Source organism: Schistocerca americana, chromosome 10 (assembly GCF_021461395.2).
Source record: "Schistocerca americana isolate TAMUIC-IGC-003095 chromosome 10, iqSchAmer2.1, whole genome shotgun sequence".
In the NCBI taxonomy this organism is placed as follows: Eukaryota; Metazoa; Arthropoda; class Insecta; order Orthoptera; family Acrididae; genus Schistocerca; species Schistocerca americana.
In genome coordinates, this window is record NC_060128.1 from 145887373 (window position 1) to 145913662 (window position 26290).

A 26290-nucleotide genomic window follows, 5' to 3' on the forward strand; every position below is an offset into this window, starting at 1 on the left:
GACCGGCGTTGCCTGGTGAAACGTTGTTGTGATGCCTCGTGTAAGGAGGAGAAATGCGCACCATCACGTTTCCGACTTTGATAAAGGTCGGATTGTAGCCTATCGCGATTGCGGTTTATCTTATCTCGACATTGCTACTCGCGTTGGTCGAGATCCAATGACTGTTAGCAGCACATGGAATCGGTGGGTCCGGGAGGGTAATACGGAACACCGTGCTGGATCCCAACGGCCTCGTATCACTAGCAGTCGAGATGACAGGCATCTTATCCGCGTGGCTGTAACGGATCGTGCAGCCACGTCCGCAAGACATCAACCAACTGCACGAACAGTTCGACGACGTTTGCAGCTGCACGGACTATCAGATCGGAGACCGTGGCTGCGGTTACCCTTGACGCTGCATCACAGGCAGGAGCGCCTGCGATGGTGTACTCAACGACGAATCTGGGCGCACGAATGGCTAAACGTCATTCTTTTTCGGATGGTTGGGGGGGGGGGGGCCTTATGGGCGCTTTTTCGGATGAATCCACGTTCTGTTTACAGCATCATGATGGTCGCGTCTGTGTTTGGCGACATCGCGGTGAACGCACATTGGAAGCGTGTATTCGTCCTCGCCATACTGGCGTATCACCCGGCGTGATGGTATGGGGTGCCATTGGTTACACGTCTCGGTCACCTCTTGTTCGCATTGACGGGACTTTGAACAGTGGACGTTACATTTCAGATGTGTTACGACCCGTGGCTCTATCCTTCATTCGATCCCTGCGAAACCCTACATTTCAGCAGGATAATGCACGACGGCATGTTGCAGGTCCTGTACGGGCCTTTCTGGATACAGAAAATGTTCGACTGCTGCCCTGACCAGCACATTCTCCAGATCTCTCACCAATTGAAAACGTCTGGTCAATGGTGGCCGAGCAACTGGCTCGTCACAGTACGCCAGTCACTACTCTTGATGAACTGTGGTATCGTGTTGGAGCTGCATGGGCAGCTGTACCTGTACACGCCATCCAAGCTCTGTTTGACTCAATGCCCAGGCGTATCAAGGCCGTTATTACGGCCAGAGGTGGTTGTTGTGGGTACTGATATGTCAGGATCTGTGCACCAAATTGCGTGGAAATGTAATCACATGTCAGTTCTAGTATTTGTCCAATGAATACCCGTTTATTATCTGCATTTCTTCTTGGTGTAGCAGTTTTACTGGCAGGTAGTGTAACTTTCACCCTGTGTAAGAAGAGCGCAGACGAATGGGAAATCACTGTAGCTGCGATACGGGTCGCAGGTTGAGATACCGAATGACGTGAACAACTTTGTCACGGGCAGACAGTTGTGGCCCGGGGCCTGGGAACCAGCGACTCCGAAACATCGAAGCTGGCCGGCTTTCGCGCGCTGCTGTAGTGAGCACCCGTGAAAAGTGGTCGAACGACGGTGGAACAGCGAGTGGACGACAAGGTTGTGTACGTCCACGCTTCATCACATCAGGCTTGCCCGTTCTCTACATCTTCTGTGATCAGCCAGAACGTTGGCTACTGACCTACTGTCGAGGTAAAAGCGTCCATGCGATAGCCACGTCACGTGGCGAGGAATGACTGCTGGTCAGACACACATACGGTGCGTATCATATCAGTGAGCGTGCGGTCCGCGGGTGGAATGGAGAAGGCGCGTGATCTGTGTGATGGCCGGAGGCTCGGGTCGAGCTTTTCGAGGAGTGCTGTGGTGAGTGAGAAACCACCTCGAGACGTTGTGGTGTTAGGAGGTCACAGCTTATTACAGATGTCGGCTGATAGGTCAGGCGGAACTAACATCAGACTTTAATGCTGAGAGGAGTACAAGTTTGTGTGTGTGTGTGTGAGAGGGAGAGAGAGAGAGAGAGAGAGAGAGAGAGAGAGAGAGAGAGAGAGAGAGAATTTAACTCGAATGTTTCTCTTACTGGTTTTGCTGTGTGGAATGGGGCTTTATCATGGAGGAATATGGCTTTGTGCTGCCTTTGAGGCGTAGCGCCGTATACCGATCCTGCCTTGGAGGCGGTTAAGTAGGAGATGTGTCTCAGAGCTGGGTAGTGGCAGATGATGACGCGAGACTGGACACGCACGTGGATTATGTATCAGCTGGTAGAGGACAGTATTGGATAAGGGAACTGTGATTTAGTTTTGATTATGCCCACTCGAGTGCACTAAAGTAATAGAATGTTTTTCATAAACTATTCTAGTATTTTCATAAAGTGTTATTACGTCTTTTTGTGTAGGTAAAACGTTATACGTTTTAGCAGTATGAATGATGCGTGAGTGTGGTTTAAGGTTAATGTGAAGATAATTGTTTAACGAGTTATGTACTGGGATTTAGTGTGGGAAGCATGGGTGTGGACAAAGGGGATTTTTGTAGAATGGAATTGTAAAGTAAGTTTATGGTAAAGGGAAAGTTAATTCAGGTATAAATAATAATAGTGAATAACTTTATGCATAAACAAAACTTTAGCATATTAGATAATTACGTCGGTAAAAAGTGCAGTCGTTAGGTTTACTATTTTGCAATTGGCTATTGATCAAAAGCGCAGACTGACGCGGGATAATGTTGTTTGGCTATTGGCTGTCGAGTAAACTGACCAGTTGCAAAGCAATATTCTTCGCGCGCCTTTCTCTGCTTGTAGAGAAGACTTAGAGTATTCTAGGGAGGAGTCGGAGCCTAGCCATGAAACAGTTCGGACGTGTGTGGTAGTAGTAGTAGTAGTAGTAGTAGTAGTAGTAGTAGTTCCGACGGAAATGATAAGTTGCCGGATCTAGCAGTGTTTCATACATCAAAAGTGTTGTAAAGTGGCGGCATAATTATTCCGATGGGTGTGTAGAAATTTCGGAATTTTGAAGTGAATTTTGTGACGAGAAAAGACATATATTCCGCATGGCGTATTGAGCAGGCCGGTGGCTAAAAATTGTGATTGCATTTGGTACCGACAGACTAGTATTTGGCGAGCATTCTCAACCAAAAACAATACGTATTGTTGTAGCTATTACGTTTTCGGGAAATGCAACACCATAATATTGCTAACGTGATTGAAAGGGATTGTGAGTGACTGTGTTAAGACTAGCACTGGCTTGGCAGTGATACTTGTTCACCTAAGCTTCAGAGTATATTAATTAAGGACAAAATTTCCAACCTTTCATTTCGTGTGAAAACTTTCTCCCGAAACGTAGCTTAGTGACTGTAATTGCAGCCTAGTTCACATCGAAGTACAGTAGGTTTCGCTGGGCCTCCCTACTGATGATCTGCTGAGGCAATGTTCACAGGTAGGTGCAGGTACGTCGTGTAAAGGGACGGAAGGAACCGCGCCGCCGCACCTTCTTCCGTATTTCGGTGGTTTTTCACGTAATGATCTAAATCGATCATTTGCTGTTGGTAGCGATCGGTGTTAACGGTTTCACCAGGTTTTAGCTGCCCAGAATAGATGACATCCTTCTGATCCCACCAGACACAGAAAGCGATTTGGTTTTGCAGTGGATGTCGATGGTTTTCCTGGGTCCACTCATGATTTCACGACGCTAAGGATTCTCAAAATACAGTGTGTTTGAAAAAGAATTCCCTAGTTTTAATGTGTCCTAGAATCTGTACGAAGTGACATATTCTAAAAAATTTCCTGGCAGATTAAAACTGTGTGCCCGACCGAGACTCGAACTCGGCACCTTTGCCTTTCGCGGGCAAGTGCTCTACCAATTTGAGCTACCGAAGCACGACTCACGCCCGGTCCTCACAACCTTACTTCTGCCAGTATCTCGTCTCCTACCTTCCAAACTTTACAGAAGCTTGGTAGAGCACTTGCCCGCGAAAGGCAAAGGTCCCGAGTTCGAGTCTCGGTCGGGCAGACAGTTTTAACCTGCCAGGAAGTTTCATATCAGCGCACACTCCGCTGCATAGTGAAAATATCATTCTATGACATATTCTAGTTTGCGGTGTTTGATTCATCAACTCTCGAAGTTAAGCTCCCATGCAGTTGGCAGGTGTGCTTGACTTGAGACGGTACCAGTGCTGTTTTTTTTCCTCTGTTCCCTCAGTTCAGTCCAGGCGTGAGTGCAGAGCAACTCAGCTACAGTGTGTACTCCGCAACATGTCATTGGAACAGTTGATCGTCGTAACTGCAGAATTGGGGGGAGGGGGAGGGGAGGCAGAGCATCAACGTGACTCTCCCAAAGTTAATGTCTGGTGCAGTTTGATGGAAGATTGTGTGATTGGTCCTTTCTTTTCTTTTGCTACCGCCTTTATCCCGCATTGTGCGCAGGGTCGGCAGGGTTAAGTGCGGAATTGGCATGGGTAATTTTGAGGGGCGGCCGGATGCCCTTCCTGCCGCCACCCCGTATCCCCTGAGACTCAATTAGTGTACCCCAGCTGTCTGCATCTATTGTAATCCATGGATGGAATAGTGTGAACGTGTTCAGATGTCTGCGAGTCGTGTAGACGAGGCGGGACGTGGGGTCGAGCCCGGTATTCCCCTAGCGGGATGTGGAAAACCACCTAAAAACCACATCCAGGCTGGCCGGCACACGGGCCCTCGTCGTTAATCCGCCGGGCGGATTCGATCCGGGGCCGGCGCGCCTACCCGAGTCCACGAAGCAGCACGTTAGCGCCCTCGGCTTCCCTGGCGGGTCAATGATTGGTCCTTTCATTTTTGTAGAACAACCAATAAACAGGGGCGTTTACTGTGACGTAATGACAGAGTACGTCATTCCCCAAATTGTCGATACTGAGGCGGAAAAGGTGCTTGCGTTTTTCCAAGAAGATGGCGCCCCATCTCATTACCGTAACCATGTGCGTGCGGATCTTAATACTCGCTTTCCAGGATGGTGGATAGGCAGGGCTGGCCCAATAACTTGGCCACCACAAAGCCCATACTTAACCTCACTGGACTTTTCTTTTGGGGCCGCATAAAAAAATGTTGTGTACAATGAAAAGATCAGAGACATCCCGTTGCGGCGGTTGGCACAGTTATACCTGAAATGTTGGTGAATACGTGGCGAGAAGTGGAACATCGTCTCGACTTGTGCATCAAATGGATCCCAAGTTGACGTCTACTAACATTAAACAAAACTTGAAGGAATTCTCTTTCATGATATGTAGTCACTGATGTAATTTTTCATTAAGTTCCATTAAATTTATACTTAAAATTAGGGAGTTCTTTTTCAAATACCCTGTATATCCATCTTTCATCACCTGTCACTATTCGGTGGAGAAAAGACTTTCTTCTGTATTCGGCGAGCAGCATTTCACAAGTGTGGTTACGAAAGCTTTCCCGGCGTAATAATTGATAACATTCTTCGCGGATGCGCAGCCGGATCATAACGTCACCTTGACACAACATTTCAGCGGTCCAACTGGCCGCCATCTTCAGGTGAGAGTGCTGGTACGCGATCTCGCCGGAACTGACTTCTCAGCGCAAAAGGCGGCCCCTATACAGGGTGGTCCATTGATAGTGACCGGGCCAAATATCTCACGAAATAAGCTTCAAACGAAAAAACTACAAAGAACGAAACTCGTCTAGCTTGAAGGGGGCAACCAGATGGCGCTATGGTTGGCCCGCGAGATGGCGCTGCCATAGTTCAAACGGATATCAACTGCGTTTTTTCTAAATGGGAACCCCCAATTTTTATTACATATTCGTGTAGTAAGTAAAGAAATATGAATGTTTTAGTTGGACAACTTTTTACGTTTTGTGATAGATGGCGCTGTAGTAGTCACAAACGTATAAGTACGTGGTATCACGTAACATTCCGCCAGTGCGGACGGTATTTGCTCCGTGACATATTACTCGTGTTAAAATGGACCGTTTACCAATTGCGGAAAAGGTCGATATCGTGTTGATGTATGGCTGTTGTGATTAAAATGCCCAACGGGCGTGTGCCATGTATGCTGCCCGATATCCTGGAAGACATCATCCCAAGTGTCCGGACCGTTCGCCGGATGGTTACGTTATTAAAGGAAACAGGAAGTGTTCAGCCACATGTCAAACATCAGCCTTGACCTGCAACATATGATGATGCCCAAGTAGGTGTTTCAGCTGCTGTCGCGGCTAATCCGCACATCAGTTGCAGACAAATTGCGCGAGAATAGGGAATCTCAAAAAGGTCGGCGTTGAGAATGCTACACCAACATCGATTGCACCCGTACCTTATTTCTATGCACCAGGAACAGCATGGCGACGAATTTGAAAGTCGTGTACAGTTCTGCCACTGGGCACAAGACAAATTTCGGGACGATGACAGATTTTTTGCGCGCGTTCTATTTAGCGACGAAGCATCATTCACCAACAGCGGTAGCGTAAACCGGCAACGGAAAATCCACGATGGCTGCGACAAGTGGAACATCAGCGACCTTGGCGGGTTAATGTATGGTGAGGCATTATGGAAGGAAGGATAATTGGCCCCCATTTTATCGATGGCAATCTAAATGGTCCAGTGTAAGCTGATTTCCTATGTAATGTTCTGCCGATGTCACTACAAGATATTTCACTGCATGACAGATTGGCGATGTAGTTCCAACATGATGGATGTCCGGCACATAGCTCGCGTGCGGTTGAAGCGGTATTGAATAGCATATTTCACGACAGGTGGACTGGCCCGCACGTTCACAGGATCTGCTGGATTTCTTTGTGTTGGGAAATTTGAAGGATATTTGCTATCGTGATCCACCGACAACGCCTGACAACATGCGTCATCGCATTGTCAATGCATGTGTGAACATTGCGGAAGGCGAACTATTCGCTGTTGAGAGGAATGTCTTTACACGTATTGCAAAATGCATTGAGGTTGTCGGACATCATTTTGAGCATTTTTGCAATAATGTTGTATTTACAGATAATAACGCTGTAACAGCATGTGTTCTCAGAAATGACAAGTTTACATTGGAACAACCGAAATAAAATGCTCAAACGTGCCTACGTTCTGTATTTTAATTTTAAAAACGTACCTGTTACCAACTGCTCGTCTAAAATTGTGAGCCATATGTTTGTGACTATTACAGCGCCATCTATCACAAAGCGAAAAAAGTGGTCCAACTAAAACATTCATATTTCTTTACGTACTACACGAATATGTAATAAAAATGGGGGTCTCCTATTTAGGAAAAACGCAGTTGATATCCGTTTGACCTATGGCAGCGCCATCTCGCGGGCCGACCATAGCGCCATCTGGTTTCCCCCTTCAAGCTATACGAGTTTCGTTCTTTGTAGTTTTTTCGTTTGAAGCTTATTTCGTGAGATATTTGGCCCGGTCACTATCAATGGACCACCCTGTATAGGGGCCGCCTTTTGCGCTGAGAAGTCAGTTACGGCGAGATCGTGTACCAGCACTCTCACCTGAAGATGGCGGCCAGTTGGACCGCGGAAATGTTGTGTCAAGGTGACGTTATGATCCGGCTGCGCACCCGAGAAGAATATTATTTCACAAGTGGTCTTTCGATTTGCTTGCTGTCTTTTATTCACTTCAAGCGGAATCCATTTTCCCACTTTCTGCACCTTTCCCATAGGTTTCAACCGAAGAGAAACGGCTTTCTGCGTCACATTTAATTGTTCCGTTAGTGAGTTTCAGTATCTTAAATGAAAAGCACCAGTTTGCTTTTGTTCTACAGTATTACTTTTACTGCGTTAACCGGTTTATGGATTACAAGGCCATCTTCAGACATTTACTGCGTATTGTCACCAAAGAAGTTACAACAATGTTTGCAAACAACATTGCAAGAGAAGTAACACGTCTAGACTGAAGCAAAAACATACAGTAACATCTTTGACAGTGTAGTGGCAACACAAAGAAAAAGTAAAAAATTGAACAGTAAATAAATAAAAGTGGAGTAGACAGGAAAAAGTTTAACACAAAATAGGAACAGCATGCCTACATAACAGTTTCTATTAATAAATAAAACTAATAAAATAAAATTAGTGCTTGACAAGGCTACATCAGGAGGTGTAAAACATGGAGAGTGGTACACAAACCAATAAAAGAAACAATTATCAGTGTAACTAAAGAATATTGATGGAACTTAAGCAATATCAGTAAGACAAACAAAAACAAATAAATGCAGGAAAATGGAGGAGTAGAAGGGAACATAATGCAATCTTTGAGAGTGTGGTGGGACTGCATTTTAGCATTAACAATATAAACTGTGGCTATGTAATAGTTTGCATTAAAGAAATAAACCAAGTAAAATATATACAATATTTGATGAGACAACTACAAGAGGTGTTAAACATGGACAATAATACAAGTACCTAGCACACTGGACTCATTCGGGAGGACGACGGTTCAGTCCCGCGTCCGGCCATCCTGATTTAGGTTTTCCGTGATTTCCCTAAATCGCTCCAGGTAAATGCCGGGAAGGTTCCTTTGAAAGGGCACGGCCGACTTCCTTCCATAATCCGATGCGACCGATGAACTCGCTGTTTGGTCTCTTCCCCCTAAACAACCCAACCCCAACCCAATACACGGACCAGTTAAAAGCCTTAACAATTGAAACTGCAGTCTACATGGAATACATAGACAAATTCAATAAAACAAAAGAACTCAATGAATACAGGAAAATGGGAATATGTAGGAACAGGCAGTGTAGGAAGTAATGAACAACAGAGATGATTATATGAAGTTTAGGAGAGGGTAAGTGTTGAGTAGTGTCTGCTCATTTAGGATTAGATTTGGACTGTGAGCTAGATTCCAGGGCTTGCAGCAGGTTGAGTTTATGGCCTTTGTTTGCTGCGTGAAGGACATGGGACGCTGGCTTTTAGTTGTGACACTCACTCAGTACATGCTTAGCAAATGCGGAGTCAGAATTCTGCAACCTCCAGCTGCGTTCATGTTCAGCCAGCCAAGTTGCTATGTGTCTGCCTGACTGACCGATGTAAAACCTATCAGAACACGTGATTTTGTATATCCCACTGTTGGCTAATAATGGAACTTAACTTTGCTATTGACAATACACTGGGCTGTCGTGTTATTAACATACTAGGAAAGCCTATACTTGCAGGCTTTCAGTGCTTTGGCTACAATCTGTGATACCTAGAGATGGAAGTGCACACCATTTCTTGCAGGCAGAGGATGGGGAAGCAGGTGGGGCGTAGAGGAGGGGTATAATTTTCTTTTTTTATTTCCTGTGCAAGATTTGCTCAATAAGAACTGGACTGTAGCCATTTGAGTATCATCTTCATACAATAGGGCCTTGAAATATTGTCTTCAAATTTTTTCGATGGTTTCCCACGCTCTTCGTTTCTCGCGTCAAAATCATCAATTTTAAATTTTTTGAACCACTCGAAACACTGTGTTTTCCCAAGAGCATGTTCGCCGAAAGCTTCGACAAGCATTTGATACGATGTAGCAGCAGTTTTCTTCAAATGATACACCACTAGCCATTAAAATTGCTACACCACGAAGATGGCGTACTACAGACGCGAAATTTAACCGACAGGAAGAAGATGCTGCGATATGCAAGTGATTAGCTTTTCAGAGCATTCACACAAGGTTGGCGCCGGTGGCGACACCTACAACGTGCTCACATGAGGAACGTTTCCAACCGATTTCTCATACACAAACACCAGTTGACCGGCGTTGCCTGGTGAAATGTTGTTGTGATGCCTCGTGTAAGGAGGAGAAATGCGTACCATCACGTTTCCGACTTTGATAAAGGTCGGATTGTAGCCTATCGCGATTGCGGTTTATCGTATCGCGACATTGCTGCTCGCGTTGGTCGAGATCCAATGACTGTTAGCAGAATATGGAATCGGTGGATTCAGGAGGGTAATACAGAACGCCGTGCTGGATCCCAACGGCCTCGTACCACTAGCAGTCGAGATGACAGGCACTTATCCGCACGGCTGTAACGGATCGTGCAGCCACGTCTCGATCCCTGAGTCAGCAGATGGGGACGTTTGCAAGACAACATCCATCTGCACGAACAGTTCGACGACGTTTGCAGCAGCATGGACTATCAGCTCGGAGACCGTGGCTGCGGTTACCCTTGACGCTGCATCACAGACAGGAGTGCCTGCGATGGTGTACTCAACGACGAACCTGGGTGCACGAATGACAGGACGTCATTTTTTCGGATGAATCCAGGTTTACAGCATCATGATGGTAGCATCCCTGTTTCGCGACATTGCTGTGAACGCACATTGGAAGCGTGTATTCGTCATCGCCATATTGGCGTATCACCCGGCATGATGGTTTGGGGCGCCATTGGTTACACGTCTTGGTCACCTCTTGTTCGCATTGACGGCACCTTGAACAGTGGAAGTTACATTTCAGATGTGTTACAACCCGTGGCTCTACCCCTCATTCGATCCCTGCGAAACCCTACATTTCAGCAGGATAATGCACGACCGCATCTTGCAGTTCGTGTACAGGCCTTTCTGGATACAGGAAATGTTCGACTGCTGCAATGCCCAGGATATTCTCCAGATCTCTCACGAATTGAAAACGTCTGGTCAATGGTGGCCGAGCAACTGGCTCGTCACAATACGCCAGTCACTACTCTTAATGAACTGTGGTATCGTGTTGAAGCTGCATGGGCAGCTGTACCTGTACACGCCATCCAACCTCTGGTTGACTCAAAGCCCAGGCGTATCAAGGCCGTTATTAAGGCCAGAGTATAATATATTTGTCCAATGAATACCCATTTATCATCTGCATTTCTTCTTGGTGTAGCAGTTTTAATGGCCAGTAGTGTAACAGAAAACCAATGCTGTCCGCAAATCATAGTTCGTAAGCACAAAACTCGTCATGTTTACGGATTTGAAACAAATGGTTCAAATGTCTCTGAGCACTATGGGACTTAACATCTTAGGTCATCAGTCCCCTAGAACTTGGAACTACTTAAACCTAACTAACCTAAGGACACATACACATCCATGCCCGAGGCAGGATTCGAACCTGCGACCGTAGCAGTCACGCGGTTCCGGACTGAAGCGCCTAGAACCGCACGGCCACCGCGGCCGGCGGTTTCAAACAGATACCGATCCAAGTAACTTGAGTTACTGTGAGTTGACATTCGTCGTCAGCCGTTACAGGGAGCGGATGTCGCTGCAGACGCGGTCACAAGGGCCCTATACTGACGGTTAGCGATTTCTGGACGGAAATTCCGGTTTCATACTTTTACACCTGGTATGCTAGGGAGGGGCATTGCATGGTTGAACAGGTGTTTTCTGGCATCTAAAATTTAATAAATTAAGCACTGTACGACCGGGAGAGGTGGAGCAGTGGCTCCGAAGTAAGAGTGATTTCAGGTGTGCCGCAGGGGAGTGTCGTGGGACGGTTGCTGTTCACAATATACATAAATGATCTTGTGGATAACATCGGAAGTTCACTGAGGCTTTTTGCGGATGATGCTGTGATATATGGAGAGGTTGTAACGATGAAAAATTGTACTGAGATACAGGAGAATCTGCAGCGAATTGACGCATGGTGCAGGGAATGGCAATTGAATCTCAATGTAGACAAGTGTAATGTGCTGCGAATACCTAGAAAGAAAGATCCCATATCATTTAGCTACAATATAGCAAGCCAGCAATTGGAAGTAGTTAATTCCATAAATTATCTGGGAGTAAGCATTAGGAGTGTAATGTGCTGCGAATACCTAGAAAGAAAGATCCCATATCATTTAGCTACAATATAGCAGGCCAGCAACTGGAAGTAGTTAATTCCATAAATTATCTGGGAGTACGCATTAGGAGTGATTTACAATGGAATGACCATATAAAATTAATCGTCGGTAAAGCACATGCCAGACTTTCATTGGAAGAATCCTAAGGAAATGCAATCCGAAAACAAAGGATGTAGGTTACAGTATGCTTGTTTGCCCACTGCTTGAATACTGCTGAGCAGTGTGGGATCCGTACCAGATAGGATTGATAGAAGAGATAGAGAAGATCCAATGGAGAGTAACGCACTCCGTTACAGGATCATTTAGTAATTGCGAAAGCGTTACAGAGACGATAGATAACTTCCAGTGGAAGACTCTGCAGGAGAGACGCTCAGTAGCTCGGTACGGGGTTTTGTTGAAGTTTCGAGAACATACCTTCACCGAGGAGTCAAGCGGTATATTGCTCCCTCCTAGGTATATCTCGCGAAGAGACCATGAGGATAAAATCAGAGAGATTAGAGCCCACACAGAAGCATACCGACACTCCTTCTTTCCACGTACAATACGAGACTGGAATAGAAGGGAGAACCGATAGAGGTACTCAAGGTACCCTCCGCCACACACCGTCAGGTGGGTTGCGGAGTATGGATGTAGATGTGGAGATGTAGCACACTGGACTCGCATTCGGAACGACGAAGGTTCAAACCCGCGTCCGGTTTCCCTGATTTCCCTAAATCACTTCAGGCACATGCCGGGATGGTTCCTTTGAAAGGGCACAGCCGACTTCGTTCCCCATCTTTCCCTAATTCGATGGGGCCGATGATCTCACTGTTTGGACCCCTCACCCCACGGACGTATATAAGGAGGGGTCCAGCCCCCTCCTTCCTTAGTTTACACAAGCCAAAATTAGAAGAATAACCGCTTATTAAACCCCGTACTACAAAATAGTCGCGCAGTGCGCTTGCTTGATGTAGTGACAAGCCATAAAAGAATGAGGCTGCAAAAAATAGCTGTTTCCTGCGGCGGGGTGTCTACCCCCCACCCTCACTATGTGCGCAACGGAAGTGAGTGCAATCTTGCCAACCGTAGCGGAATTCCGCTACACGTATCGAAGTTTTTTGGCCTTCGTGGCGTAGCGGCGGAATTCTGAAATTGTTAAAAATGTAGCGGAATTCAACATTGTTTGGCGAGATGTAAAACCCTCTTAAAAATATATGATTAATTCCAATGTCAGCTTACAATTAGTTGCATTTTCATAAATAAATACCTCAACAGCTACAATATGTATATTTTATTTAAAGACGCTTGGATCAATTAGTGTTTCTCTACAGTTTTACCTGTATGTAATATGCATGCTAACGTATTTGTGGGTTTTTTGATTTCTGCTTGATTGACTCTTATTGGCGTTCACAGCAAAACCTTTTTAAGTGGTGGGCGAAGACAGGTTTACCTTCCTAAATGGTAGTGTTGGACCCCCCCCCCCCCCCCCCATGCAAAAGCTGTAGGTACGTTCCTGCCTCACCCCAAATCAAGTAGCCAACCACTGTGCATGGGCAGTGTGCAGGGTTTGCCGCGCTTGCTTGTCTCACCGGCGGGGCCCCCAGCTACCTCCAAACAGCGAGCTTCGCCGTCCGCCGGCCGGGCCCCCAGCTACCTCCAAACAGCGAGGTTCGCCGTCCGCCGGCCGGGCCCCCAGCTACCTCCAAACAGCGGGCTTCGCCGTCCGCCGGCCGGGCCCCCAGCTACCTCCAAACAGCGGGCTTCGCCGTCCGCCGGCCGGGCCCCCAGCTACCTCCAAACAGCGGGCTTCGCCGTCCGCCGGCCGGGCCCCCAGCTACCTCCAAACAGCGGGCTTCGCCGTCCGCCAACCTACGCAGCAGGCGCGGAGCGTTGTGGCAGGTCGCATTACGCGCGCCCTATCTGCGCATGCGCACAGCTCCTTTCGCGGGGCCCGGAATCGGGAACGCCGAACTCGCTTCCGCCGTGACGTCACAGCGCGGGAGGCCAACATGGCTGTTCCATTCGCGGATTCTCAAGACTTCGCTGGCACCAAAAAGTACTGGCACAAACACCTTTTCGCGTGTAATACAACATGTATAAATACCAGGAACATTATGTGTGTACCGTTAACTCTTGACCCATTGAAGGAAAGAATGTGAATACCAAAGATAGCCGTTGCTGTCAGGTGTAAAAATTACCGAACTACCAGTTTAATAAGTCATCGTTGCAGGATACTAACCTGTATTTTTTACAGAAGAATTGGAAAAAAAAACTGTTAGAATCCGATGTTGGGAAAGATCAATTTCGATATCGGCGAAATGTAAGAACACACGAGGCAATACTGACCCTACGACTTACCTTGGAATAAATGTTAAGCGGAGGTTTATTATCTTTTGGTTCAAAAAAATCGATTTTTAAAAATATGCATTTTCGGGTCCATAAAAGTGTTTAGAATCCACCCCTGAAATGGTTTTTCCTGATACGGAACAGCCGCCGGAGTGGCCGTGCCGTTAAAGGCGCTACCGTCTGGAGCCGAGCGACCGCTCAGGTCGCAGGTTCGTATCCTGCCTCGGGCATTGATGTGTGTGATGTCCTTAGGTTAGTGAGGTTTAATTAGTTCTAAGTTCTAGGGGACTGATGACCTCAGAAGTTAAGTCCCATAGTGCTCAGAGCCATTTGAACATTTAATACGAAACGGATATGTTCGTTATTCGCGGTTGAACAAAGAAATAGACCTCCCTGAAATCGGCCTTTTTCACGATCCTTTTGTGTGTGTGTGTGTGGGGGGGGGGGGGGGTTCTACTTTGTAGCCGCGAAAAATTATTCTAACACAAAAATTGTCCGGCTGGGGAAACTAGTTGGTGCGAGTGTCGCACTGCAGAGGCTACCGGACGTCTGGACGAATATCAACAAGACGAGCAGCTCTCCAAAGAAGTTCAAAAAGTGATTCATGCTATCTATGAGGCCCTTTCGGAGGACGAGTTATTGTACCGGTGCTTGGGAGGAAACACTCAAAATTCAAATTAGAGTTTGAACGCGTGTATTTGGAAGTTAGCCCCCAAGCATTTGCATTCTGGTACAAAGACTGTAGAGACTGCGACTTTCCTGGCGGTGGGCAGCTTCGCCGAAGGGCATTCAGCAATTTTGAAGACCGTCACAACGATGGACGTCACCCTGGGACTCTATTCAACGCAGTTCGCCAAGCATTCGGACGACCACCGGATTCGAGCGGCCGAAAACAGCTTGTCACCGGCCGTACGAGCGGCTCTGGAGCAGCGCAGGATGGCCCAGATCGAACAGAACGCCCTCTATGAGGAAGACGAAGGACTAGTTTATGGACCCGGAATAGCAGATTGAACGTACGTTGCATAATATTCTCGAAATGACTTTTTTTTATCGCGTGGTATGGTAACTTCAAATCCACTGAACCGATTGGCATGATTCTTTGTTTCCGACGAAACTAAATAAATTGTCTAGGATTTTTACCACTTTAATTCCGATCCATAAACTATAAATATTGTTACTTGGCCGACGAAGTCCAAAAATCCATGGAAAAACCCTATTTTTTCAAATGGCCGGCATTTTGTTTCCAATGGTCCAAATAACTTGAGCGAGGTACAACTCCTAAATAATCTTATATACTTCGCTAACGTCAACTCAGTTTTGATTTCAGACGAGCCGGCTGACCTGTGACATACCGCGCGTAATGGTCTACATTGAAATTTTGTTTCGTTCAGACGGCACTTCCGCCTTTGCTCTTCGACATTTCCGGTCGAAAAAGTTCCAGTTTTTAGAGTAAATATGAATAAACATTTTGATAAAATTTGACATTGATATCTATAACACATCCCGAGAAAAAAATTCTTAAAGAACATGATTTTTTCGGGCCAAAGATAGTAAACCTCCTCTCAAGGAACGGCAAAGCCACGTCTATAGCATTTGTAGACGTAGAGAAAGTTTTTGACAATACTGACACTCTTAAAATTCCGAAGGTAGCAGGGTAAAACACAGGGACCCAAAGTCTACTTATAGCTTGCACAGAAAACAGATGGCAGTTACAAGAACCGAGGGCCTGAATGGGAAGCAGTGGTTGACAAGAGTGTGAGACAAGTTACATTTAGCAGGCAGTACAAGAAACCGAAGAAAAATTTGTAGGACGTAAAGTTCAGGGAGAAAGAATAATAACCTTGAGGTTTGCCTTAGACATCGTAATTCCGTGAGAGACCACAAAGGCCGTGGGTGAGCAGTTGAACGGAATGGACAGTGTCTTGAAAAGAGGATATAAAATGAACATCAGCAAAAGCAAAACGAGGATAATGGACTGTAGTTGAATTAAATCAGCTGATGCTGACTGAATTAGATGAGTTTTGCTATTTGGGCAGCGAAATAACTGATGATGCTCGAGGTACAGTGGATGAAAAATGTAGACAGAATAGCTTGTCTGAAGAAGAGAAATTTGTGAACATCAAGTACAGATTTGTCAGGAAGTCTTTTCTGAATATATTTATATGGAGTGAAGCCATGTATCGAAGTGAAACATGGACGATAAATACAAGGTGTACAACATTGCTTCCGCCGTTTGCCGATAGGTGGCGACAACGGTAAGTAGCGGTCGAAAGAAACAGATCGCAGACGTCAGGCAGTTTGCTTGGACCTCGGTCAACATAACCTCATTCAGACATTAGTCGATTTGTGTCTGCATCATAAAGTTGTTCTTGATTGAAAATGTCTGTTTACGAGCCTAATTCTCGTCATTTGCGGGACGTGTTACTGTTTTGTTTCAACATGAAGAAAACAGCGGCTGAGTCTCATCGAATGCTCTCAAGTACGTATGGTAAGGACGCTATTAGTGAAAGAACGTGTCGTGAGTGGTTTCAACGCTTCAAGAACGGTGGCTTTAACATCGTAGACCGGCATAGTGGTGGAAGAGAGAGAGTTTTCGAAGATGCAGAATTGGAGACATTGCTGAGTGAAGACTCGCGTCAGACTCAAGAAGAATTGGCACGATTAGTGCGAGTGACACAGCAAGCCATTTCAAAACATCTAAGGCTATGGGCATGATTCAGAAAGAATGAAATTGGGTCCCGTGTGAGCTGAAACCAAGAGACGTTGAACGGCGTTTGTGTGTTTGTGACCAGTTCCTTCAGAGGCAAAAACGGAAGTGATCTCTGCATCGCATTGTGATCGGGGACGAAAAATGGGTTCATTACGATAACTCTAAACGCAAAAAATCATGGGGATATCCCGGCCATGCTTCACGTCGACGGCCAAACCGAATATTCACGGCTCCAAGATCATGCTCTGCATTTGGTGGGACCAGCTCGGCGTCGTGTACTATGAGGTGTTCAATTGAAACAATCACAGGTGTTCGTTATCGAACGCAATTAATGCTTTTGAGCAGAGCATTAAAAGACCAACGGCCGCAATACAGCGAGAGGCGCGATAAAGTGATTTTACATCACGACAACGCTCGACCCCACGATGCAAAAGAAGTCAAAACGTACTTGGAAACGTTAAAATGGGAAGTCCTATCCCACCCGCCGTATTCTATAGACATTGCTCCCTCTGACTATGACTTGTGTAGATCAGTGGCGCATGGTGTGGCTGACCAACAGTTCCGATCACAAATTGGATCGATTCGTGGATCGCTTCAAAAGATGAACAATTTTCTCGACGCGGGATTCGTACACCGCCCGAATGAAGGGAGAAAGTAGTGGCCAGCGACGGAAAATACACTCCTGGAAATTGAAATAAGAACACCGTGAATTCATTGTCCCAGGAAGGGGAAACTTTATTGACACATTCCTGGGGTCAGATACATCACATGATCACACTGACAGAACCACAGGCACATAGACACAGGCAACAGAGCATGCACAATGTCGGCACTAGTACAGTGTATATCCACCTTTCGCAGCAATGCAGGCTGCTATTCTCCCATGGAGACGATCGTAGAGATGCTGGATGTAGTCCTGTGGAACGGCTTGCCATGCCATTTCCACCTGGCGCCTCAGTTGGACCAGCGTTCGTGCTGGACGTGCAGACCGCGTGAGACGACGCTTCATCCAGTCCCAAACATGCTCAATGGGGGACAGATCCGGAGATCTTGCTGGCCAGGGTAGTTCTTACACCTTCTAGAGCACGTTGGGTGGCACGGGATACATGCGGACGTGCATTGTCCTGTTGGGACAGCAAGTTCCCTTGCCAGTCTAGGAATGGTAGAACGATGGGTTCGATGACGGTTTGGATGTACCGTGCACTATTCAGTGTCCCCTCGACGATCACCAGTGGTGTACGGCCAGTGTAGGAGATCGCTCCCCACACCATGATGCCGGGTGTTGGCCCTGTGTGCCTCGGTCGTATGCAGTCCTGATTGTGGCGCTCACCTGCACGGCGCCAAACACGCATACGACCATCATTGGCACCAAGGCAGAAGCGACTCTCATCGCTGAAGACGACACGTCTCCATTCGTCCCTCCATTCACGCCTGTCGCGACACCACTGGAGGCGGGCTGCACGATGTTGGGGCGTGAGCGGAAGACGGCCTAACGGTGTGCGGGACCGTAGCCCAGCTTCATGGAGACGGTTGCGAATGGTCCTCGCCGATACCCCAGGAGCAACAGTGTCCCTAATTTGCTGGGAAGTGGCGGTGCGGTCCCCTACGGCACTGCGTAGGATCCTACGGTCTTGGCGTGCATCCGTGCGTCGCTGCGGTCCGGTCCCAGGTCGACGGGCACGTGCACCTTCCGCCGACCACTGACGACAACATCGATGTACTGTGGAGACCTCACGCCCCACGTGTTGAGCAATTCGGCGGTACGTCCACCCGGCCTCCCGCATGCCCACTATACGCCCTCGCTCAAAGTCCGTCAACTGCACATACGGTTCACGTCCACGCTGCACGCTGTCGCGGCATGCTACCAGTGTCAAAGACTGCGATGGAGCTCCGTATGCCACGGCAAACTGGCTGACACTGACGGCGGCGGTGCACAAATGCTGCGCAGCTAGCGCCATTCGACGGCCAACACCGCGGTTCCTGGTGTGTCCGCTGTGCCGTGCGTGTGATCATTGCTTGTACAGCCCTCTCGCAGTGTCCGGAGCAAGTATGGTGGGTCTGAAACACCGGTGTCAATGTGTTCTTTTTTCCATTTCCAGGAGTGTACTTTGAATGATACATGTGTATTCAATTTGTTTCATTAAAGCCTCAAATGTTGGGGAAAAACGGCGGAAGCAAAGTTGTACACCTTTAGTTTAGACAAGATCTGCAGAAGAACGCTAAAAATAAGTGGGTAGGTTACGTAACTAATGAGAAGGTGCTTAACAGAATTGGTCAGAAAAGAAATTTGTAACACAAACCGACAAGAAGAAGCGATCGGTTGAGACGGTACATTTAGAGACATCGAAGGATTTGGTATTGGATGGAAATGTGGCGGGTAAAACTCGTAGAGGGAGAACAAGAGACGAATACAGTAAGCATATTGAGGATGTAGACGGCATTATTTATTAGGCGGTGAAGAGGCTTGCAAAGGAGAGAGTAGCGTAGAGAGCTGCATCAAACCAATCGTCGTACTGAAGGCCTCAACAACTACTAAAATAGTTACCCAGTGCAACAGAAAAGCATGTAATCAATTAAATGAGGTTTTTCTCCTGCGCAAAAAAAGAATTGGCTCGCTGTACAACGCTTGTTGTTGTGTTTGACAGCGTCAGGCGTACCAGATTTGTGCAAAGTGAGTTGACAAAAGGTACAGTCGCTCGTTTGAAGGCCAGTGTAAGGAGCATTAGAGGATGGCAGTTATTGAACTACACTCCTGGAAATGGAAAAAAGAACACATTGACACCGGTGCGTCAGACCCACCATACTTGCTCCGGACACTGCGAGAGGGCTGTACAAGCAATGATCACACGCACGGCACAGCGGACACACCAGGAACCGCGATGTTGGCCGTCGAATGGCGCTAGCTGCGCAGCATTTGTGCACCGCCGCCGTCAGTGTCAGCCAGTTTGCCGTGGCATACGGAGCTCCATCGCAGTCTTTAACACTGGTAGCATGCCGCGACAGCGTGGACGTGAACCGTATGTGCAGTTGACGGACTTTGAGCGAGGGCGTATAGTGGGCATGTGGGAGGCCGGGTGGACGTACCGCCGAATTGCTCAACACGTGGGGCGTGAGGTCTCCGCAGTACATCGATGTTGTCGCCAGTGGTCGGCGGAAGGTGCACGTGCCCGTCGATCTGGGACCGGACCGCAGCGACGCACGGATGCACGCCAAGACCGTAGGATCCTACGCAGTGCCGTAGGGGACCGCACCGCCACTTCCCAGCAAATTAGGGACACTGTTGCTCCTGGGGTATCGGCGAGGACCATTCGCAACCGTCTCCATGAAGCTGGGCTACGGTCCCGCACACCGTTAGGCCGTCTTCCGCTCACGCCCCAACATCGTGCAGCCCGCCTCCAGTGGTGTCGCGACAGGCGTGAATGGAGGGACGGATGGAGACGTGTCGTCTTCAGCGATGAGAGTCGCTTCTGCCTTGGTGCCAATGATGGTCGTATGCGTGTTTGGCGCCGTGCAGGTGAGCGCCACAATCAGGACTGCATACGACCGAGGCACACAGGGCCAACACCCGGCTTCATGGTGTGGGGAGCGATCTCCTACACTGGCCGTACACCACTGGTGATCGTCGAGGGGACACTGAATAGTGCACGGTACATCCAAACCGTCATCGAACCCATCGTTCTACCATTCCTAGACCGGCAAGGGAACTTGCTGTTCCAACAGGACAATGCACGTCCGCATGTATCCCGTGCCACCCAACGTGCTCTAGAAGGTGTAAGTCAACTACCCTGGCCAGCAAGATCTCCGGATCTGTCCCCCATTGAGCATGTTTGGGACTGGATGAAGCGTCGTCTCACGCGGTCTGCACGTCCAGCACGAACGCTGGTCCAACTGAGGCGCCAGGTGGAAATGGCATGGCAAGCCGTTCCACAGGACTACATCCAGCATCTCTAAGATCGTCTCCATGGGAGAATAGCAGCCTGCATTGCTGCGAAAGGTGGATATACACTGTACTAGTGCCGACATTGTGCATGCTCTGTTGCCTGTGTCTATGTGCCTGTGGTTCTGTCAGTGTGATCATGTGATGTATCTGACCCCAGGAATGTGTCAATAAAGTTTCCCCTTCCTGGGACAATGAATTCACGGTGTTCTTATTTCAATTTCCAGGAGTGTATATGAAAAAAAAAAAAAAAAAAAAAAACGAAAATCAGTTGCAAACTATAGCGTGCACACATTTTATTCAACATGTAAACGTCACTACAGATATTCAGATTATGACATGTTCGATATGCCATCATGGGCGATGACGTGGCACAGGCGAATAGAGAAATTCTGCATGACTCGTTGAAGTGTCAGAACATCGATGCCGTCGATGACCTCCTGAATGGCTGTTTCCAGCTCAGCGATTGTTTCGGGGTTATTGCTGTACACCTCGTCTTCAGTATAAGGAGTCGCTTGTGTTCAGATCCGGAGAATATGGCGGCCAATCGAGGCCCATGCCAGTGGCCTCTGGGTACCCCAAAGCCAGAATGCGGTCCCCAAAGTGCTCCCCCAGGACATCATTCCACTGCCTCGATGGGGTCGACCTCGCATGAACCTCATCTTGTCTTAATCAGGATCACTTTGGATAATGGGGATGAAATAATCTTGCAAAACCTTCACGTACCGTTCGGCAGTGACTGTGCAATTAAGGAGTATCGCACCGATTATTCCGTGACTGGTCATTGCACACCACACAGTCACCCGTTGAGGGTGAAGAGACTTCTCGATCGCGAAATACGGATGCTCAGTCCCCTAAATACACCAATATTGCTTATGGACGAACCCATCCAAAGGAAAGTGGCCTTCATCGCTAAACCAAGCAACATTCACATCATACTATTCTCATCATACCCCGCGGCCAACCAAGCAGTTTGAACGTCGTAACGGAAACCGTTCAGAAGTTACGAGGGGAAAAAAAATGTTCAAAGGTGTGTGGATTCTTAAGGGACCAAGCTGCTCAGATCACCGGTCCCTAGACTTACACACTACGTAAACTAACGCTAAGAACAAAACACACACACACACACACACACACACACACACACACACACAAACCCGAGCGCGCCCGAGGCAGGACTCGAACCTCCGGCGGGAGGTGCCGCGCAATCCGTGACACGGCGCCCTAAACCGGGCGGCCACTTCCCGCGGCTGAGAGGATTTTATTTCGTATAGTTCAGTTGTGACGATGAGTCAGAATGGAAACGAGCATTCTGTGTCGTTCCGCAAGAAAGCGGCTTCATTCCATTCGCAGGCTATTGGTAAAGAAATTTCTGTTAATTGTGCAACAGTGCGGACAATTGTCAAAAAGTTTTCAAGGGACTGGTATGACAGACAATAAACGTATATCCGTGCGTCCAAGAGTTATTACAAGTAGGGAGCGTCGGAATAGTTTGTCTTGCCCAAAAAGAGTCCTTTAAAAGTTGTATCGGAGGTCGGCCGCGGTGGCCAAGCGGTTCTTGGCGCTTCAGTCCGGAACCGCGTGACTGCCACGGTCGCAGGTTCGAATCCTGCCTCGGGCATGGATGTTTATGATGTCCTTAGGTTAGTTATGTTTAATTAGTTCTAAGTTCTAGGGCACTGATGACCTCTGATGTTAAGTCCCATAGTGCTGAGAGCCATTTTTTTTGTATCGGAGACCCACTTAACGTCCAACAACAGGTCAGCGCTCAAACTATTAGCAACGTTTTGAATGCAGTTGATATTCACGGCAGATATCTCAGAAAAAACGTCATTTAATTCTGAAGTTAGCCGATGAAAACGCATGCACGTCTCCGCAGATTATGCAAATAAATCTACTGAATTTTGGAATACTGTACTATTTCCTGACGAATCCAAGTTTAACTTGTTTGGATCTAACTGAACGGGAAAAATGTGGTGCAAAAAATTACACACATCAAAAAAAGCTTTGCATCACCTCCGTTCCGAGAGTTTCGCAACCGGTACAGCAAACTGGAATAGAGGTCAACATAAACATCACCTCCGCCCCTTTTGTTGCTCATGAAAACGATACATTGCATGTTGTACCACCATACAGCGACCCCTTCAGAGGTGGTGGTCCAGATTGCTGTACACACCGGTACCTGTAATACCCAGTAGCACGTCTTCTTGCATTGATGCATGCCTGTATTCGTCGTGGCATACTATCCACTAGTTCATCAAGGCACTGTTGGTTCAGATAGTCCCACTCCTCAACAGCGATTCGGCGTAGATCCCCCCGGGTGGTTGGTGGGTCACTTCGTCCATAAACAGCCCTTTTCAATCTATTCCAGGCATGTTCGGTAGGGTTCATGTCTGGGGAACACGCTAGCCACTCTAGTTATCCTGAAGGAGTCATTCACAAGATGTGCTCGATGGGGGCTCGTCCATGAAGACGAATGCCTCGCCAATATGCAGCCGATATGGTTGCACAATCGGTCGGAGGATGACATCCACATATCGTACAACCGTTACGGCGCCTTCCATGACCACCAGCGGAGTACGACGTCTCCCACATAATGGCGCCCCAAAACAGCAGGGAACCTCCACCTTGCTGCACTCGCTGGACAGTGTGTCTAAGGCGTTCAGCCTGACCGGGTTATTTCCAAACACGCCCCCGAAGATTGTCTGGTTGAAGGCATATGCGACACTCATCGGTAAAGAGAACGTTATGCCAATGTTGAGCGGTCCATTTCGTATAGTTTGAACACTAACCGTCTTGTCGGACGTTGTCTGAACAACCTCAGCAATAGCTGCTGCACTTGTAGCAGGTTCCTTCCGAGCAAGTGCGATGATACGGCGACGCCCTCGGGTTGTAAGCACTTTTGGAATTCGAGAACGACGCTTATTCACTGTCGTTCCAGTCTCCTTATATTTACCGTGGTGTAGGCAACAGGGCTCTGAGGTGTTAGCTTGTCGATAGCTTCTCCCTTGTGAATGGAGCAATACCACTCTCTCACGCAACGCCACTGAATGTTCCTTCTTCTTCGGCCCCATGCTGACCACTATCGCCCAATATAGCAACATACTAGCGACTAGGCCGTTCCGAAGTGGCCGAGCGGTTCTAGGCGCTGCAGTCTGGAACCGCGAGACCGCTACGGTCGCAGGTTCGAATCCTGCCTCGGGCATGAATGTGTGTGATGTCCTTAGGTTAGTTAGGTTTAAGTAGTTCTAAGTTCTAGGGGACTAATGACCTCAGAAGTTGAGTCCCATAGTGCTCAGAGCCATTTGACCCATTTGACTAGGCCGTCAACAACACGCAGTGTCTTTTGCATCAGTAGATGGCGTTCCGGTACCTGAAAACCCAGCAATGTACCGAGAAGCCACGCTCTGTGCCAATAATTTTTGTGTGCAGAGGAGATACATGTCTCCCCTTAACACTGCATTTCTTTGTTGATGGTAGGCACTGTGGGCAGAGTTGTAATGTCTGGTATGTGAGGTAGCACGTACATGTGCTGTGTACCGGAAGATGCTGCTTTTGTAACAAGCAACGAAAAATACGCACGTTTGCTAATACTTTTTGCAGCGACTGTATAAGTTTATCAAAGGATTGCTGTGCTTCGTTTTAGCGTGCTACGGTATGTGGCCCCGTTTTTAAGAAGGGACGTCGAACAGATGTTCAGAACTATAGACCTATATCTCTACCATCGATCAGTTGTAGAATTTTGGAACACGTATTATGTTAGAGTATAATGACTTTTCTGGAGACCAGAAATCTGCTCTGTAGGAATCAGCAAGGGCTTCGGAAAAGTCGATCGTGTGAAACCCAGCTCGCGCTATTCGTCCACGAGACTCAGAGGGCCATAGACACGGGTTCCCAGGTAGATGCCGTGTTTCTTGACTTCCGCAAGGCGTTCGATGCAATTCCCCACAGTCGTTTAATGAACAAAGTAAGATCATGTGGACTATCAGACCTATTGTGTGATTGAATTGAAGAGTTCGTAGATAACAGAACGCAGCATGCCACTCTCAATGGAGAGAAATCTTCCGAAGTAAGAGTGATTTCAGGTGTGCCGCAAGGGAGTGTCGTAGGACCGTTGCTATTCACAATATACATAAATGACCTTGTGGATAACATCGGAAGTTCACTGAGGCTTTTTGCGGATGATGATGTAGTATATCGAGAGGTTGTAACAATGGAAAATTGTACTGAAATGCAGGAGGATTTGCAACGAATTGACGCATGGTGCAGGAAATGGCAATTGAATCTCAATGTAGACAAGTGTAATGTGCTGCGAATACATAGAAAGCTAGCTCCTTTATCATTTAGCTGCAATATAGCAGGTCAGCAACTGGAAGCAGTTAATTCCATAAATTATCTGGGAGTAGGCATTAGGAGTGATTTACAATGGAATGACCATATAAAATTAATCGTCGGTAAAGCAGATGCCAGACTGAGATTCATTGGAAGAATCCTAAGGAAATGCAGTCCGAAAACGAAGTAAGTTACAGTACACTTCCTCGCCCACTGCTTGAATACTGCTCAGCAGTGTAGGATCCGTACCAGATAGGGTTCATAGAAGAGATAGAGAAGATCCAACGGATAGCAGCGCGCTTCGTTACAGGATTATTTAGTAATCGCGCAAGCCTTACGGAGATGATACATAAACTCCAGTGGAAGACTTTGCAGGAGAGACGCTGAGTAGCTCGGTACAGCCTTTTGTTGAAATTTCGAGAACGTACCTTCACCGAGGAGTGAAGCAGTATATTGCTCCCTCCTACGTATATCTCGCGAAGAGATCATGAGGATAAAATCAGAGAGATTAGAGCCCACACAGAGGCATACCGACAATCTTTCCTTCCACGAACGATACGATACTGGAATAGAAGGGAGAACCGATAGAGGTACTCAAGGTACCCTCCGCCACACACCGTCATGTGGCTTGCGGAGTATGGATGTAAATGTAGATTTAGATATTTGTATCAGTAATACAATGTCTGCAAAGGATTAATTACGTAATCCTTTGTTTTCGAGATGATAGTTAAAACGAACATCACTAGCTCGTAGCTCCACCCTATTCCTGTCTTGTTATGCATCCGGCCCGAACCACGACGATCCTCGAAGTTTACATCAATTAAATGACGCTGAGTGTCCGAGACGTTGTTGAGAAGTCTTTCCCGGAAACAAAGGCCGTTGACCGCACAGAGCGTTTGCGTGCGGAGTGCGTGATGTTGCGTCAGGTTGCGCAACGCAGCGGGCGCGCGCCAAAGAAGCAGAGGGGCCCATCTCTCCCCGAATGGCTTCTGGCCCGTGTGGCGTGGGGCCCTGCATTGTCCGGAGTGCGCGGGAGAGGGCACTTCCAGCATCTGCACGAATTAACGTACGGAGCGCGGGAAGTATGAGTCTCGAATCGCCGCTGTGCGTGTTTTGGATTAACTTTGTGTTACGGGAGCGGTAGGAAGAGGCGTTTAAGGGGCTGCACACATTCAATATTTACTGACAATACTAGTTTGTCAAACCTTCAGTACGACGAAGTGACATCACACCATCAGTAATATTGACAAAAACTGTCAGATGACAACGCCGTTTGACACTATTAAGAGGACCAACACCCAAAGGTAACCGCCTGTTGTAGTTACGAGGCGTGTTTTTTTAAGTAAGTATCGTTTTGAAATTTAAAG

At 47.5% G+C, this 26290-nt stretch overlaps 1 protein-coding gene across 1 annotated transcript in view; it reads left to right on the plus strand.

Annotated features, from left to right (window-relative positions):
- Positions 1-13147: 13147 nt before the first annotated feature.
- Positions 13148-26290, plus strand: part of LOC124552313 (protogenin A-like) — a 394295-nt gene continuing 381152 nt past the window's right edge. The window contains exon 1 of the mRNA XM_047126586.1: positions 13148-13493. Coding sequence (XP_046982542.1) covers positions 13148-13493 — 346 coding nt within the window. The remainder of the gene's footprint in view (positions 13494-26290) is intronic.